The sequence below is a fragment of the Sceloporus occidentalis genome, unplaced genomic scaffold (assembly GCF_023333645.1).
Source record: "Sceloporus occidentalis isolate IW3139 unplaced genomic scaffold, rSceOcc1.0.p SCAF_62, whole genome shotgun sequence".
Taxonomy (NCBI): domain Eukaryota; kingdom Metazoa; phylum Chordata; class Lepidosauria; order Squamata; family Phrynosomatidae; genus Sceloporus; species Sceloporus occidentalis.
The window spans coordinates 279,526-294,757 of record NW_028317042.1 but is presented as its reverse complement, the minus strand read 5'-3'; the positions used below and the strand labels follow the sequence as shown (position 1 = coordinate 294,757).

Genomic DNA, 15,232 nt, shown 5'->3' with positions numbered 1-15,232 from the left:
TCAGCAGGTGGTGGCCAGAGACTGGTGGATGGGTGGCTGGAAGCAGCGCACGTGTTCCACCGTGGAGCTGTCGCTTTCCACCGATTTCATGTACTTGTTCAGGACCGCAAAGATCTCGTTGTTGAGAATTTGGTATTTCCGGATTCGGTCGGCCATTTTTTTCAGAGGCTGGAATTTAATAACGAAACAATTATTAGTATCATGATTTTTTTTTTCTCCAATTGAGGGGGAAACAATTTTTAGTTGCACGCTTCACTTCCTCACCATCTGAAGCCTAAAATGTGGAAGTAGAGCGCAAAGAAAGATGGCTTCCCTCAACATGTTAAGGATATAATGCGGTCAATATTTGACAAAATTAAGCAAAATTACATTTTGGTTCAAAATCCAGAGCGAAGAACTAAGAGCCGAAATTTGGGAGACAAAGGGTTCGTAGGAACAAAAACGTACCACATTTTTTATGATTTCGTCTTTGCCGTCCTGGCGTTGCACTTTGAGGAGATGGTAGCAAAAATCGAAAAGGTCGAAACGACGCTGCTGACCCAGCAGCACGATAATGGCGCAGCCGGCCCAGTTTAACCCGTCTCCGAAACACTGTCTACAAAGCGTAGGAACGGGAAATGGGTAAGAAAAAAAGAAAAAAATCTAAATAAAATGAGATAAAATATAAAGAAACAAAAAGTCCAGAGGAAGAAGAACCTGCCTACTCATTCAGTAAGGGAATGAGATAAATAGAAGGAAATTAAACTCCTTAGACCCCTAAGGAACAACACTTACTCTGCTGTAAACTCATTGGTCCCCACCGGGATACAATACACAAACTGCATGGCGCTCCAGAGCCGGTGGAATTCCACACATTCGTCCACGTGCATGACACCGTTGGTAGGTGGTGGACCCCGCCAGATCGGGTCCTGCAGGTAACTTCGGATTCGGGTCAAGATGACTTCAAACATGGACAGTCCGCAGCACAGCCTCTCCTTTGTCAGGAGGTCTCCTTCCCGAGCGATGGCGATTTGCTTAGAAGAAAACAAAATGGTTAAGAACAGATCATGTGGATCATGAATTATAATCTCAAAGGCTCAACAAGAAGAACACAGGTCATTCATATCGTCTCTTAAGGATTAATTCGCTAACCAAATTTTGTCAAAAGTCAGAGGGCATCCCTGAGCCCCAGGATTTTACTTAACAACAAAATTCTTTATTTCAGTTCTATTGGTTTCCCCCTCCTGTAGTCCTAAATCTAATGTTATAACATCTTCAACAATATTATGAATGTAGTCTTCAAAAAATACCTTAAGTGTAGTATCAAAAAGGGAAGTCGATTGGTAAAAATATGTTTCTCCCCCAGTGCTGTAGAGAGTAATAACCCCGCCAGTCCTGTATACAGTAATATAGGTCGGCATTGACAAAACCCTGGTTTTATCTCATTTTGTGTCAATAAATCTTTATCTTCTGACCTGGAGGCCGCTATTGTTGTCAGTCATGTGATATTTTGGGTGACTTTCCCTGTACCACATTGAGCTGATGCTTTATGGCAATGGTAATGAAGTCCGTTCCTCTATTGACATTCATTAGTCTCAGTTTCTGGTGATTAGTGATTAGAAACTCTGCCTTTCTATTGTTTACAGCAGAACAAATGGCTAATATATAGCTGCCTGAAAACATCATATTCTGCAAAAACTGATACAGTTTAACGGATGACCACAAGAGGCCTCTGCAGTAAGAGTCCCCAATAAAGAGGCAGTGTGTACACCGTGGCTGGATGTTGCCTATGGTCACTATATGATTGAGATCTGAGCTTTGGTACCTGTGGTGTTCCCAGTCTCTCGATTAATGGGACCAGGTGCAGTGGGGCATACTTGGCTTCAAGTCGTTTCATCCTCACCTCCAAACGTTCCCCTTCTACAAAATAAAAAAAAGCACAAAGGTCAACCAAGATATTGTGATTACGTGGAATGGGTTCCAAATTCCAATGGTTTGTTGGCCCACTTCAGGTGAAGTTATCACTTGCCTTTGATGTAGACACGGGGTAAGATATTCTGGAAAGGAGCCGCATGAAGAAGGTCACAAACTTCTTCCTGAGACTGGGGGAGAAGAATCGAGTGTGATGGAGGTTGTGGAAACCATGGACCATGTTTACGCGTTCATCCCTAAACCTGAGTCTCATTTGATCTTGAGACACAACTTGGGGGGATGCCTAAGGTCTTGGACAGCAAGCAACCCTGAGGAAGGTTGTGTTGGCTAAGAAAAGGAAACTTCTTCCCAGTGCACAACCTTGACCAACTTGGACCTTGGTGAATAGACCTCTCTATTTACTAGCTAACCTTGATTAACTCAGGATCTGTGAAAGGATGGAACAAAGGCTACAACATCACCATTTTTTAACCAACGCCCAACGAATGTATGACCTTAATATTAGTGTTTCTCATATTGTTTTTGCAAGAGAATTTCTACGTGTATCTTACCAACGCCTGCTCAATAAGCAGACAGAAGAGTATGGCATTCCCAACCTCTCGCAGGCTCTGGAAAACATCGGTTTTTAACTCTGCGTATTCTATTATGTCTTTCAGCTGGTGGTGAAAGAACTCAAGGATCCCTGATAGAGAAAGAACAAAGTCACACACGGAAAGCAGAAGGATTTCAACAGATACAAGGAAGCAGGAATCGAGACTGATCGTCTATACTGTGGCCACCTAGCTTCTAGTTTCCAAACAAAATAAAAAAAAAAAAACACTTGAAAGATGGTAAGTAGATCATCATACTGAAAAACTATATATATTACCGAAATAAATGTTATTATACAAATTATTTACCTTATTATCTCCATTGTATTACCTTTACCGGTATATTATATTCTCAGCTTACCCGGGGACCCATACTCGTGCCTCGGCAGCCGGCAGATTTTTGGCATGACCTCAATAAGTGTTTTGACGTACTGGAGTATCGTTCCTTGGAGCTGCAAATGAAAATAAATATATAATATATATATATATATATATTTATAATTACAGTTACGTTTACAGAATCTTATTCTTGCCACCATATATTTTTCACTGCCTGCTTACCAGGCTCTTGACGATTTTTAACAGCTCCTCCATCACCACGGCTATACCCTGATACCCTAGGAGGCGGCAAATGGTCTTGAAGTGTGGGGGTCCAACAAAGTTCCGGTACGAACTGTATATGTGACTATAGGCAATATTGAGGGGCTGTGAGAGAGGGGAATAGAAGAAAGGGATTTATGAAATATCCATCTGCGTTATAATACAGGTAGACAGACATATATTGTAGATGGACATAAATAAGAAATGATTTACAGGCGAGAAGCTCCATCCTTAACACCATTAGTGAAGCAGTTATCCAACTGTTGGTCTACCGGTGGAATTCTGGTACCTCCAACAGTACCCATGGTCACTTATATGACATTCACTGACCTTTGACCCATACAGGTAATATGGCTGGACATTTGCTGGCTTGTCTCTCTGTGGCTCCTGCGTAAAGGGAATGGCAGTACGAACAAACCTGGAGATAATTTGAAATATTATGTCAGGATTTTAAAGTGGCTGGTGCTTCCGTGGAATCAAAGGCTCTGCTGTTCCTTATGTTTGTCCTCACCCCATTCCCTCAGGATTGTAAGCTTATGAGCCGAGCCTCTCCGCCTAATGTATCAGTCTTTCATACCCCTTTAATATATGTATTGTAAGAAGCGCTGCGTAAATTGTTGGGGCTACATAAATAAAAGATATTAATAATAATAATATGAATTAGGATGAATTTATTCATTTATGATGTCATATAATAATTAAAAAAAACTACTAAGTAGAATAGTATACAAGAGGTAGTCTACGTAGACTATCATGTTGCCCACCTGTTGGTCGAGCCGTTGTAACAGTAGTTAGGCAGGAAGTCGAAGTTCAGCTCCCAGAAGACGTGGAGCGTGTTCCTGCCGTAAGGGGCTGAGACATTGTGATTAGCCTCTCGAAACATGGCGTCAAAGCTGTCCAGGGTCAAGTGCTTGGAGAGCAGGCGATGAGTCAGACGATTAATATCAAGAAGCCATTCCAACTCCTAAAACAGTGAAGACAATTTAAGGAATTGGAAATAGGAGAGAAGAAAAGTCTTTATATCCGGAAACCCCAACCAACCCCTAACCAACTGTGGGTTCCAGAATGTCAACGTGTCCATCGACTCACATGAAAAGGCCAAGATAACTACTCTTTGGACAGACTCACCACAATAGACGTCAGATCCTCACTTTCAAAGCGGCTGATGGCCTGATCCAGGGACTTATACATAGCAGCCGAGATCCTCTGAGTGATCAGCCTGTTCAGGTCTATGGATCGACCCAACAACTGTGTAAAAGACAAAGCGTGTGAATAAACAAAGTATATTTCTCACAACCGTTAGTGGAGCACAATAACCAAGATAGACAATTTACCCAAACCTGTACTTTCCAGTAAAAAAGTCGAGCAGCCACCCACCTGCACGTGACGCTGTTTGAGGAGTGTTTCATAACGATTGGATGGCGGATATGGAATAATCACCCCGTAATTCTTGCACTCGGCTCGGAAACGTTTATCTAGTAAAACACTGTCGGAAAGATGAATGAGTTTCCATTCCCTAATGTTTTACCTCTCAGTAGATCTCCCGTTACATCAGATGGATCCGTGCTTAGTCTTACCTGCCTGACATGGCCTTGTAATAAGCAAAGATCTGATCCGATAGTTTGTATACAAACTGGTCAAAGCACAGGTTGACCTGTAGGAAATAAATACCAGAATCAAAATTCTTACCAACAAAGCCTTCAAACTTCAGAAAATCTACACACCAACAATGACCAAACTTTCTTTGATCACCTCTGTTATTTTATAAATTATTTTTTTAAGGTGAGTAGTGTCTATTATATAGATTTATTAGCATTGCCGGAATTGTAATGCTTACCTCGGCTTCAATCTCGTCATAAAGAAACTGCTTCTTGAATTTAGTCAGAGCATAATATGCGCTGTCGTTATACAGGTCCAGGGGATACAGCACATACCTGAGAAGACAGGAAAAGAATAATCATATATTATCATATTTAGAGCCTTCCAGGTCTGCCCTCCGAGGAGCTTTCTCTTTCTCGCTCCTTATTGGAATCGAGAAGGGAACATGGCCAAGACAACGGGCAGCGTAGAAAACTCCAAGCCTTTGGCTGGTGAAACAAATTGCAAGGATGGACTTTAAAGGGTTAATAATGATCAGGTCCTCTTGTAATACAATTATATATTATGTTATATATATAATTAATTGCTAACATATCTCAGAACACTCAAATGCTTGAAGGTGAACTGCTTTGGGAAGGCACGATCATTCAGATCCTGAAGTTGACTGCCCAATCAATTCATTGTTTATTTGGTAATAATGACAAATCTGCTTTCATGTACGATCTGTTTTTTTGGGGGGGTTTTTTGGTTCCTTAAGATTGAAAAATATGCTTAGAAATAGTAATATGAACAGGATCCCCATCTCTTACTCCATCATGGAAGGTTCCTTGGTTTCCAGGATATGGTCCGTAAGGATCCAAGGCATCGACATCTCAATCGGGAACTGGATGCGCCTTCCCATGGTGAGCTCCAGGAAGAACTCACGGAACCACAGCTGGGACAGGTCACAACACTGCTGCAGCGCCTCTGCGGGTCAGAAGCACAAGCCAAGGGCTCAGCAACGGCAAGGTGCATTCACTTGTTATGGTAGACAATCGGGATATTTCGTAACAACGGCTTGATTTACTATTTTGATCTTAAATAATTATTTTTTTTGTGATAAAGAAAAAAGACTCGCTATCCTTTATTTTTTTTCTCTGCAGAGAAACATAGAAAAAAAAACTATCCAGAATTTGTGAATTTTTTCGAAAGCCAAAAACGGGACTAATTGGATCGTAAGCTCGTTGGAGCAGGGCTCTCCTCACCTCTTGTTTCTGTAAGTTAAATTGTTATGTTATAAGCTACTAGTTATGTCCTGTCTACCCATTGTACAGCGCTACGAAATTTGATGGCGCTATATAAAACAATAAATAATAATCTTTAAAATGTCCTGCACTCAATGTGTCAGACTACGCACCGCTGAAGTTGAGGAGGTGAGTAAAGAAGAAGGAATGCTTGTGGAACTCTTCAATGGCTTGTACAATAGGTCCATCCAGGCTGCTGCGTAATGTCTTCTTCGAGCCGCTTTTATCAGCGATCAGAGACTCTAGCATTGTGCGCACCATGTAAAGCTGTTTGAGATCATAATACGAGAGTGTTCTTATTAGAAGACGAACATACTTGTGAAGTACAAAGCAATACAGATATTACATCATTTTGTAGACCATGAGAAACCTTCCATTATGTCTGGAGTGGAGGGGTGCATCTAGTAGTAAGAATAACGATGGGAAGAAAATGTAGAAATATTTATTTGAACCTTGGAGGGAGACCCTTAATATTTCCCAGTAAGAGGAGCTTCTTGGATTGGCAGGAGCTTTCACAACCCAACTTTCCATTGCTTTGTAAAATGTACCCAAAACTACTTGTGACCATTATAGAGTTAGTGAAGTTCTTCTAACTCGGTTATCGGATGCTATCAGTGCTTCAAAGTATAATTCCAACAATAAAATGATGTGGAATTATTTCAACCTTCTAATGGAAAGAGCTCACCTGTGGTATCAGAAAGGACAGTTCAGGCTGGTTTGGGGTTTAGACTACAAATGGGTGAAGCTCTTCTCCATTATAAGCTGCTGTGGCTTCATCATACTCCATGTTATGTGCCACGAGACAATGTGTGATGTGAGCTGATGCATTATACAGACCTGAGTACTGGAAGGTCCGACTGCTCTCCGAGGAACTTTGATATCAAAGCCACCTTTTGGATCTTTCTCTCCACGCAAACAAGGATCATTGGGGGGCTCGCGGCCAGCCTCCCAATCACATATGGTTTTACGTATTGCCTGCAGGACACTGAGAGACGGTAGGAGAGTCAATACCCGTAATAAGAGGCAATACTGCGTTTCTGTAGGGCTGGTTTTACGGGGACCTGCTCCTGACAATCAGCCACTAATAAAGTGCCCATATGCCCTGTATAAACTGTACTATTTAAACCTAGAACCAATGCAAGCAGGTAAAAAAAATATTGTTTATATAAAGGTATTAGACATCCATTTAAAAAAGCATATTTGGGAATAATATTTTGACTACCTAATGATACAATGTAACTGGAAGAAAATTTTTTAAGACAAAAGACAGCCAAAATGTGCTTTTGATCCACCTATGGCTCACTAAATCCTTTGCGTATTGGAAATTAACCATTTTATTCTCGAATATACCCTCAAGAATGAAAACAACATAACCGAAATCTATCAGTGCCATCAAAGCAGCCGCTTGTTACAGATTTAGAAGTAATTTGCAATCTCCTGGATTACCTAATAAGAACGTTCTTCTTCTTGCGCACCGCCTGCCGGAGGGGCTCCCGTAGGGCGCTTTGAGCAAAGTCCTGTAGCGCGGCGTATATTGTATTACGTATGGCTTGGTTAAACACACTCTCCATTCGGCCCATCAGCACTTGCAGACCCTTCACCATCGCAATCACCTATACAAAACAGTGGAATTTTGTAAATATATATATATATATAATTTAATATTTATTATTATATATTTTTTTACAGTTTGGTAAAAATTATTTACAGGGGGTGGTTATTCTCTTAACATCCCGGGACATTATTTTTTTTTGAATATTCTATTTGAAGTTCTTCTTGGATTTCCCTACCTCCACAAAGGCAAATTTCTCTTCGCTGGTGTAATTGTACCGTGTGGCTCGTTCATACTCCTCTGCTGTTCCAGGACAGTCTTTGTTACAGAACTTATCCGTCGGGTGGACCAGCTTCCACGAGTACTGGACAATGAAAAGGTTCCAAACATATATCATGCTGAGAAGGACAGTCGCGATGGCCGATGACCCCCAAAGTGATTACCCACAGGGATGAAGATTCTCCATTGGATGGTGGAGCGATAGACTTCAGAGATGGATGTATGGTCACTTACCACTTCCATGACGTGAGCGCTCCACTTTGACAGCAACTGTAGACCCCTGAGGGCCAGGTCAAACAGCTCCCGGTACTCCTCGTCGGATTTCTGGCTGTCAAGACCTGAGCCGGTAACCACCTACCAGCAAAACGAGACAAGAGAATAAACCGTCTTCCAAGACAAAATGTACAGTATAACGCACTGCCCAAATTACGAACTACATGGAAACCCACCGATAGAAACTGGAGTAATAATAGGCAATAGGCAGCTGCCTACTTTATAGGAAACAAAACCCAGCCCAGAAAGCAGTCGGCGTCGGCGCTTACCTCGCTGTTGCTGTAACGCGCGAGCTCAGATATGAAACGGATGTGGTCGTCTCGGATCTGAACCATCTGCTCGCAGATATTGTACTGAGGGCTGATGCTGCTCTGAGTACACGTCCACCTGGGCAGGAGACAGCCGCTTAAGCCTGTGGATTCTCGTTAAGAGGACAAGCGGAAAAACCCAAGTACAGCCCGACGCGTATGCATGGGTACAGGTGAAAAACATGGCATAGAACCGGATATCGCAAAACGTGGTGGTCTTAAAGTCATATCAACCAATTAAATGCTACTACTGATTGAATACTTCCATTGGTTGCTATGGTGATAAGACTACATTTCAAATTTTGCACTGGAATCACTTTTTTTTTAATCCATATCCTTCAGTGTGTTAAACTACTACATAATATAAAGTAATGTAACACAAACTCAAAATATATCTATTTTTTTTTAGATGTAATTTCAATATAATGGGTTTATTTTAAAAAAAAAAAAGGCTTTGGATCAAAAACACAGGTAGGAAAAGTATAGATCAAATACCTCTATCACTTCCATTTAACAACCCTCTCTGTAAAACGTATCTCAACTATAAGGGTGTTCATTGGATTACAGCACAACTTTAAATTGTATTAACACGAAGAAATGAATAATACAATAAGAAGTTCATAATAGTTCATGGAAGGCAAGAATAGTAGAAAAAAAGCATTCAGAAAGAGACTTAACTCTTATACAGGGCACCAAGCAATATGAAGACTTTTTGAGTAGGGAAGAGCAAAATTAATTCTCTTATACATATTAGTCCATGCTCCATAACTTTTACTCACTTTGGAATTTCATAATTTAGACTGATATCATCTCTCAGTCTGGGTGTTTCGAACATTCGCCGGTCATGACCTGTTGGGTCAAACTGAGTCTCGCAACAGCATGAAAACGATGAAGACGAGCTAAGGCTTTACTAAACGCAAACTGAGTAATGAAAAGCTTGGTCTTCTTGGTCATCTTGAGTTTAGTTACTGCTCCTGACCATTTTAAGATGTCCAGACTCTGACACTGCCCGGGATCCAGAAGAAAATATTCGGAGACGTCTTTCTCTCTGGCGCCCAAGTGTGTATAAGAGCCCGAGTACCTGACAGTAAAATGTCCAGGAGCAGCAGCACCTGTCCAAGTGGCCAAGAAGGTTTAATACTCTAAAAACCACAGGATTAAACAGCTCATGGCAGCAAATCGAGGTGTGCATTAAAAGCGGTTTTTACAACCATAAGCTGTTTAGCTCTGCAGTTAACGTTTCCCCCAAATATTCGCATGATCCTTATTCCGGCCTCAGCCTCTCGTTCTTTTTTTCCCCCAGCGCCGAGAGACATTACGGCACGCACTCACTTTGATTTGTTCTCCTCATAGTGAGCACTGGTCTTAATGTATCTGGCCAGCTCTATCTGCATATCTCCAAACAGCGGCACCACCTGTAGCTGCTGTAAGAGAGGACAAAGATGCACTGAACATTTAGAAAGACTTCATGATGGAACCTTGAGGTAACCACATGGAACTCAACGGTGTAAGGACAACCACAAGGAAATGGGGCAGACTCACAAAACCAGTGGAGAAGACATCAACACTCAACACTTTAAAAACAAGAGGACTGTCGTAGGCTTGGGTTAAATAGATAACTACATTGACTTTATGGAGTGAGGAACAAATTATATTTGTAAGATATCAGGTACAGAAAGGGCTATGTAAGCATCTTACATGATCTCCTTGAAGTGTCCAGGCCCTGGGACCATGGATAGGTGATGGCATTCAAGCATTATCAGTAGTAAACATCATGGTGTTTGAACTACACTTACCATAATGCCTGGTCAACCAAGGACATCATATTAGTTGTAGTTTAATAGTTTGGGTGGTCTAAAATACATATCTTTTTGGGAAATCTAACTTGCGTGAAGAGAACGTTTTTATGTCTCCATGGCAGGCATTCTTGTAACAACAGTAACATATAAAAAAAATCAGTCAATCTAAAGAAATTCTAACTCAATGAATAATCCTAAAGGGAAACAACAAGAAGGTCTATTAGAAAATGCCAAGAAGGTGAGATTTTTAGAACGTCTGGGATTTTCAACATCACCTTAAAGAATTTGTCGATTTTGCTGAGGTTAATTCTCTTCTTCGCATCCAGTTTATAAATGTTACTGATGTTGCCGTCCATCAGGTACAATCCAAAACCCATCACCTGTAACACGGGGAATCATTATCATATTTCAGCAATAACTTGCATATAAGAACCCAAATACATGCCCCCTTTACCCAATAAACTAAATCCTAATATCTAATAACCACTAGCATTCTTCATTTGTAGAAGTCCCACCACATAAAGTGCTAGCGGCATTGAAGCAAATGATGCCTGGAGGTATGGCTTCCTAGTGGAATCACAATTACAACTGCAACCATTACTACTCCATCCCATATTACCTTCAGTAGCATGTGTTTTTCACTTGGAGTTAGATACATTTTATTTTCGTAGTAATCGACACAGATATTCACAATGTCCGCCAGTAGCTCCTCGTATCCAGGGATCACCTCCAGCTGCTGGTGCAGGCACTGTGAAGAAACGGACGGTATGAAAAAAAAAACTAATTTGGTTTCTAGGACCCCTCCAGACTTCTAAATGAATCCTGCTCTACATTTTCTAAACCTGTTACTCCCCCACCAATCCTAATTCTATTCCCTGTTCTCCTAGGGAAAGTAGACTCAATGATGGGGTGTCAAGTTTTTATCCCAGAAAGTTCCCAGCCCAGATATTATAAACTGGAACATATTTTGCATGTTTACGTATTAATATTGTACATAGTATTATGATGACTGGAAGAGAAAAGCAGCTCTGATATTTTAAGGCCAGCAGCGGCTGGCTAGATATGCCGTCATCTGGCATCAGCCCACCAAGCTTATGCTTGGTTTGCCAGATGGCCATCTTGAAGTCTTCAAGTCATATCTTGGCTAGGATGAACTCAATAGACTTATGTCGTTCTTTTCAACCTTACGTCAACTATTTACCTGAGTAATCCTGTTGTGATTGGCCAGAAACATGGAAAGGTTCTGCGACTCCTGTATGGACTGGGGGTCCGCCATCTTTCTGAGAAACTGGGCCGCTCTACCAAACGCAAGATTCAAGTGTTTTTTATTCCGTTTGTTGTAATAATTGACAAATACCAAGCTTAGCATAAGTGGCCTGCTTACCACTGTGTAGAGCATTAAGAGAATGTGGATAATGTGCCGGTAACAAACACAAGCAAATGTATAGGTTAACTGACCACCTATCGGTCTCCCTTACCGTTTATAGGCTGAGTGGTCATTTTTAACACTGCATTTCATGTTTTTCAGCTCATCCAGGACAGCAAACATGTTGATGAACTTGCCGAGAGTGAGCAAGTACGCCTCCGACACGAAGTCCTTCCGCCGCTCTGCGTGGCACAGCCGCTTCACCTCATTACAGAACCTCTCGATGGCTTTGCGCTGCCAGGGAGATCATCGAATTTTGACATTATTGTCACGACAGCATCATTCTCCTCCTGAATCCTGAACCGATTGTGCCTAACATTTCCTGATCATACTGGCTTTGTTATTTTTTTGCCCCCCCCATTAAAAATGGCATTTTTAAATCTTTAAATATATAATAATAATTATTATTAAATATATAAATAATATATATTTAACTTCCTTCACCAGAACACTTTCTGTGAGATTCTAGAGACATTTTGGGTTGAGGGCACACATTTTAATGACCTCATTGGTTAAATATTCTGTAAATAAAACCAACATAATTACAAAAAAGGCTATAATTTTAATTACTAATTAATTTAATTTGCTCATCAGTGATAGTTATAAGAAAGTTACTTGCAATCAATATAAATTTAGTGACAGAACACAAGTTTTTCTTACCTGGAAATACATGAACTTCATCAGTTTTGTGACCTCTGGCTCCAAAACCTCCACCGTCTTCTCATAAATTTCCACGCGGTTTGGCTGCTCATTACATTTCACCTTTAATGAAAAATAACATAACGAAACGCTTGATTTTATTTATGAAGCATTTACGTTAATACAGAGCTCTAATAGACTCTAAGCGCGACCTTCTCTATCTGTACCAGTGTGTCGTAATGTGAGTTAATATTGTTATCAACTTTGTGTGTTATCAATTTGAATGTTGTTATTCTTCACTTTTCACAGCGCTATGGAATCTGCTGGAGCTCTATTAATGTAACGCCATTGTTCCCTAGCATTAATACAGTTTTAGAACCGTGGAAAAACAAGAAACCCTGAAAAAATGATGGCTCAAGGAACAAAATCCAGTGTTTCTGGTCAGATGTGTTGCTTCATCTCAAACACTCACCTGTGGAATGGCTCTGGAGCAACTTCTCCAGGTATACAACATGACCGCATACTCCTGTCCCTCCTCCAACATCTCATTCTGTAACAAAAGTAACACAACATGTGAGTTTCAGCAGGATACGTAACAGTTTTGACCACAAAAGTCAGAGTTTTCGGCTAAATGTATCGACTCAACAGATCATATGGTCACAGTGTCCTCATTCAAGACCTATGCTGGTTCCGATACAGCTCAATGTCTAGCGGTAAGTCGTAAAGCAAGTTGCAACAGGTTTGGTTTGTCTTGAGTTCTCTAAACTTAGATTTGAGACAAAGAAAATGAAGTATTATGCTCTGATAACTTTAGAGGATCTTGAGGTCAGATCCGTTTTACATAATTAACAGGAACTAATACCTCCTTTGTATTTAGTACAACAGATATAGTACAGAAAATTTTAATTCCCCAAATCATAATCACTGAATCATTTCCAGTAGAAACTAAGTATAATACTCGGAAATCCTACAACTTGAAGGCCATAATTATTTTCTCGCTATATGATGGTAAAAATGTGAACCGCGTGGGTCGTGAGCATTTCTGCAAACACAAACGCACAGATATATTAATAGAACTTACCATGCTTGAATGTACAGTCGCCTGTTCGATGTACCGGGCTATCCCTGTGACGAAGGCATTCCGGTCTTCGAAATTGGTGTCGAAGTTGGCCTGTGAAGAGGACAGACGCAGGGTTTAAGAAATGGCGGCCCTACGGTTTTAGAGGCGCTGATTAAAAAGCTTTGACGAGAGCGGTCAGTAAAATAAATCAGGGCTTTATTAACAGACAAACAAAACAAAAAATATAAAAATAACACACATTGTGAAGATTCTGTGGTGTCGTCAATAAAGGGCCCAAGGATCAGTCGGAGGTCAAGCTATCGCCTAACCTTCTGGTAGCAAAGAATTCCATATTATAACCGACGACTCATGGTTTATTGAGGTTTATTGAGGTTTATTGAGGTTTATTGAGGTTCTACACACACTGTACTCCTGTACAACTTAATACAAGAAATGGATATCTATGAACCTTGGCCCACCAAAGCCTTGTGAGCTCTGCGAGGGATGTTGGGTACGTGGCCCGTATGAGGCCTAAATCAGTGAGTGTGTTGGGACGTGACGTGAGACGGACCTGGTACATGATGGACGACGGCGGAGGTTCGATACACGGCTGCTGGTCTGGGAGGGGAAGCTCCTCAAGAAGGTCCACGTTGGATAACGCATCTTCCAGCGTTACGTGGGTGGTCATGGTTACCAAATCCGGTAGCAACAGTCTCGAGAAAGTTTAGAGACAATTCTTTGGGGGGAAAACAGTAGAGAAAAATACTATTTATTCACAAGATTTATCAGAGAGGTAACATCAGAAAGATCAGTAAGATCAGAACAATAATATTTCCTTGAAAATAGGTTTAGTTTACTAAAAGTTCATAGCCTTTTTTTTTTATTTCTATTAATGGGAAATAAATGTAGGTAGAATTAATAAAATACCTGAGAAAGTGGCCATAAAGATAATTTAGCCCTGCAAGTATGTGGTATAGTTATAAGGGTCTCTGTCCAAAAGACTGACCCAAAAAAGTGCCCCTAGACACCCCCAGGACCTACCTAGAGGGGTGCCCTGTGTGTCCTGAGCGCCTATATGATGTCATATCCTGGTGATTCACCTCAAGAGGACTCCCAGTGCTTGAGATGACATCACTCAATGACCCATTGATCAGTGGCCTAGCCTGGTTGCTCATTAGGGCAACTTACCCCAGGTAATGCGGCACGAGGGGGCTGCTGTCATCCAAGACTAGCCACACTAGACCTAGGCACGATTATGACTTTGTTAAAAAGGACTGGTTACCCTGAACAAAATATAGTAATTTCTCTATGTTGGAATATTAAAAAATAACTCTAATTTGAGAAATCCTGGGTTGCCAGTGAGTAACGAAACATACTTATTTGCTCCTGGCACTCATGGGGTTAAGCGTTACCCCCACTGTTTCCTAAGCGAATTCCACTTGCGTAGGACCAACTTGGTGAAATTCATTATTAGAGGTTGCCATGACGACTCAGACATGAATTGTACAAAAAAGCTTTCTGAGCCAATCATTTCTATTTCAGCCAGTTTCCACAATGTAGCAAAATGAGTAGCTTAATATTTTACGTTAAGAAAGTAATAAGAATATTAATCATAACGTTACCTGAATTAAAAAAAAAAAAACAATAATGGAGACGAAGAGGTTTGGTGAGGGTCTGCCTTCACACGTGAAGAAGCATTGATTCTTCTAAAACAGATAAAAGAAAAAGATAAAGATAAAGTCAGATCCGGGTGGATAACGGTACATCTGGATTAAACTTGTTAAAACAGTGTTAAAATAAAAATGATTTCCAAGGGAAGAGGAATGAGGTCCCAAGGAGTTCACAGCGGGTGGGACGGTCACAGCTGTTCTAAATTATTATTATTATTATTATTTATATAGTGCCATCATATT

The 15,232-nt window shown here is 40.8% G+C and overlaps 1 protein-coding gene across 3 annotated transcripts; it reads right to left on the bottom strand.

The window, feature by feature from the left end:
• On the bottom strand, window positions 1–14,007 carry LOC149287243 (cytoplasmic FMR1-interacting protein 2). 3 transcript variants are annotated; one of them, XM_089493124.1, is made up of 30 exons: window positions 13,891–14,007; window positions 13,341–13,430; window positions 12,732–12,809; window positions 12,281–12,382; window positions 11,673–11,854; window positions 11,396–11,492; window positions 10,814–10,942; window positions 10,470–10,574; window positions 9,728–9,819; window positions 8,357–8,474; window positions 8,049–8,168; window positions 7,774–7,899; window positions 7,430–7,596; window positions 6,788–6,968; window positions 6,097–6,250; window positions 5,510–5,666; window positions 4,939–5,035; window positions 4,679–4,755; window positions 4,479–4,587; window positions 4,230–4,349; window positions 3,866–4,065; window positions 3,432–3,519; window positions 3,063–3,206; window positions 2,863–2,953; window positions 2,463–2,593; window positions 2,009–2,081; window positions 1,805–1,899; window positions 775–1,013; window positions 448–595; window positions 1–168 (listed from the first exon to the last, which is right to left on the bottom strand). In XM_089493124.1, exons 1-30 carry the CDS (start codon window positions 14,005–14,007, stop codon window positions 1–3), a joined length of 3,795 nt encoding a protein of 1,264 aa, XP_089349250.1. The 3 variants fall into 3 exon arrangements, with proteins under 3 accessions (XP_089349250.1, XP_089349251.1, XP_089349252.1); XM_089493125.1 differs by having other exon boundaries at window positions 6,821–6,968; XM_089493126.1 differs by lacking the exon at window positions 12,732–12,809 and having other exon boundaries at window positions 6,821–6,968.
• Window positions 14,008–15,232: the final 1,225 nt, after the last annotated feature.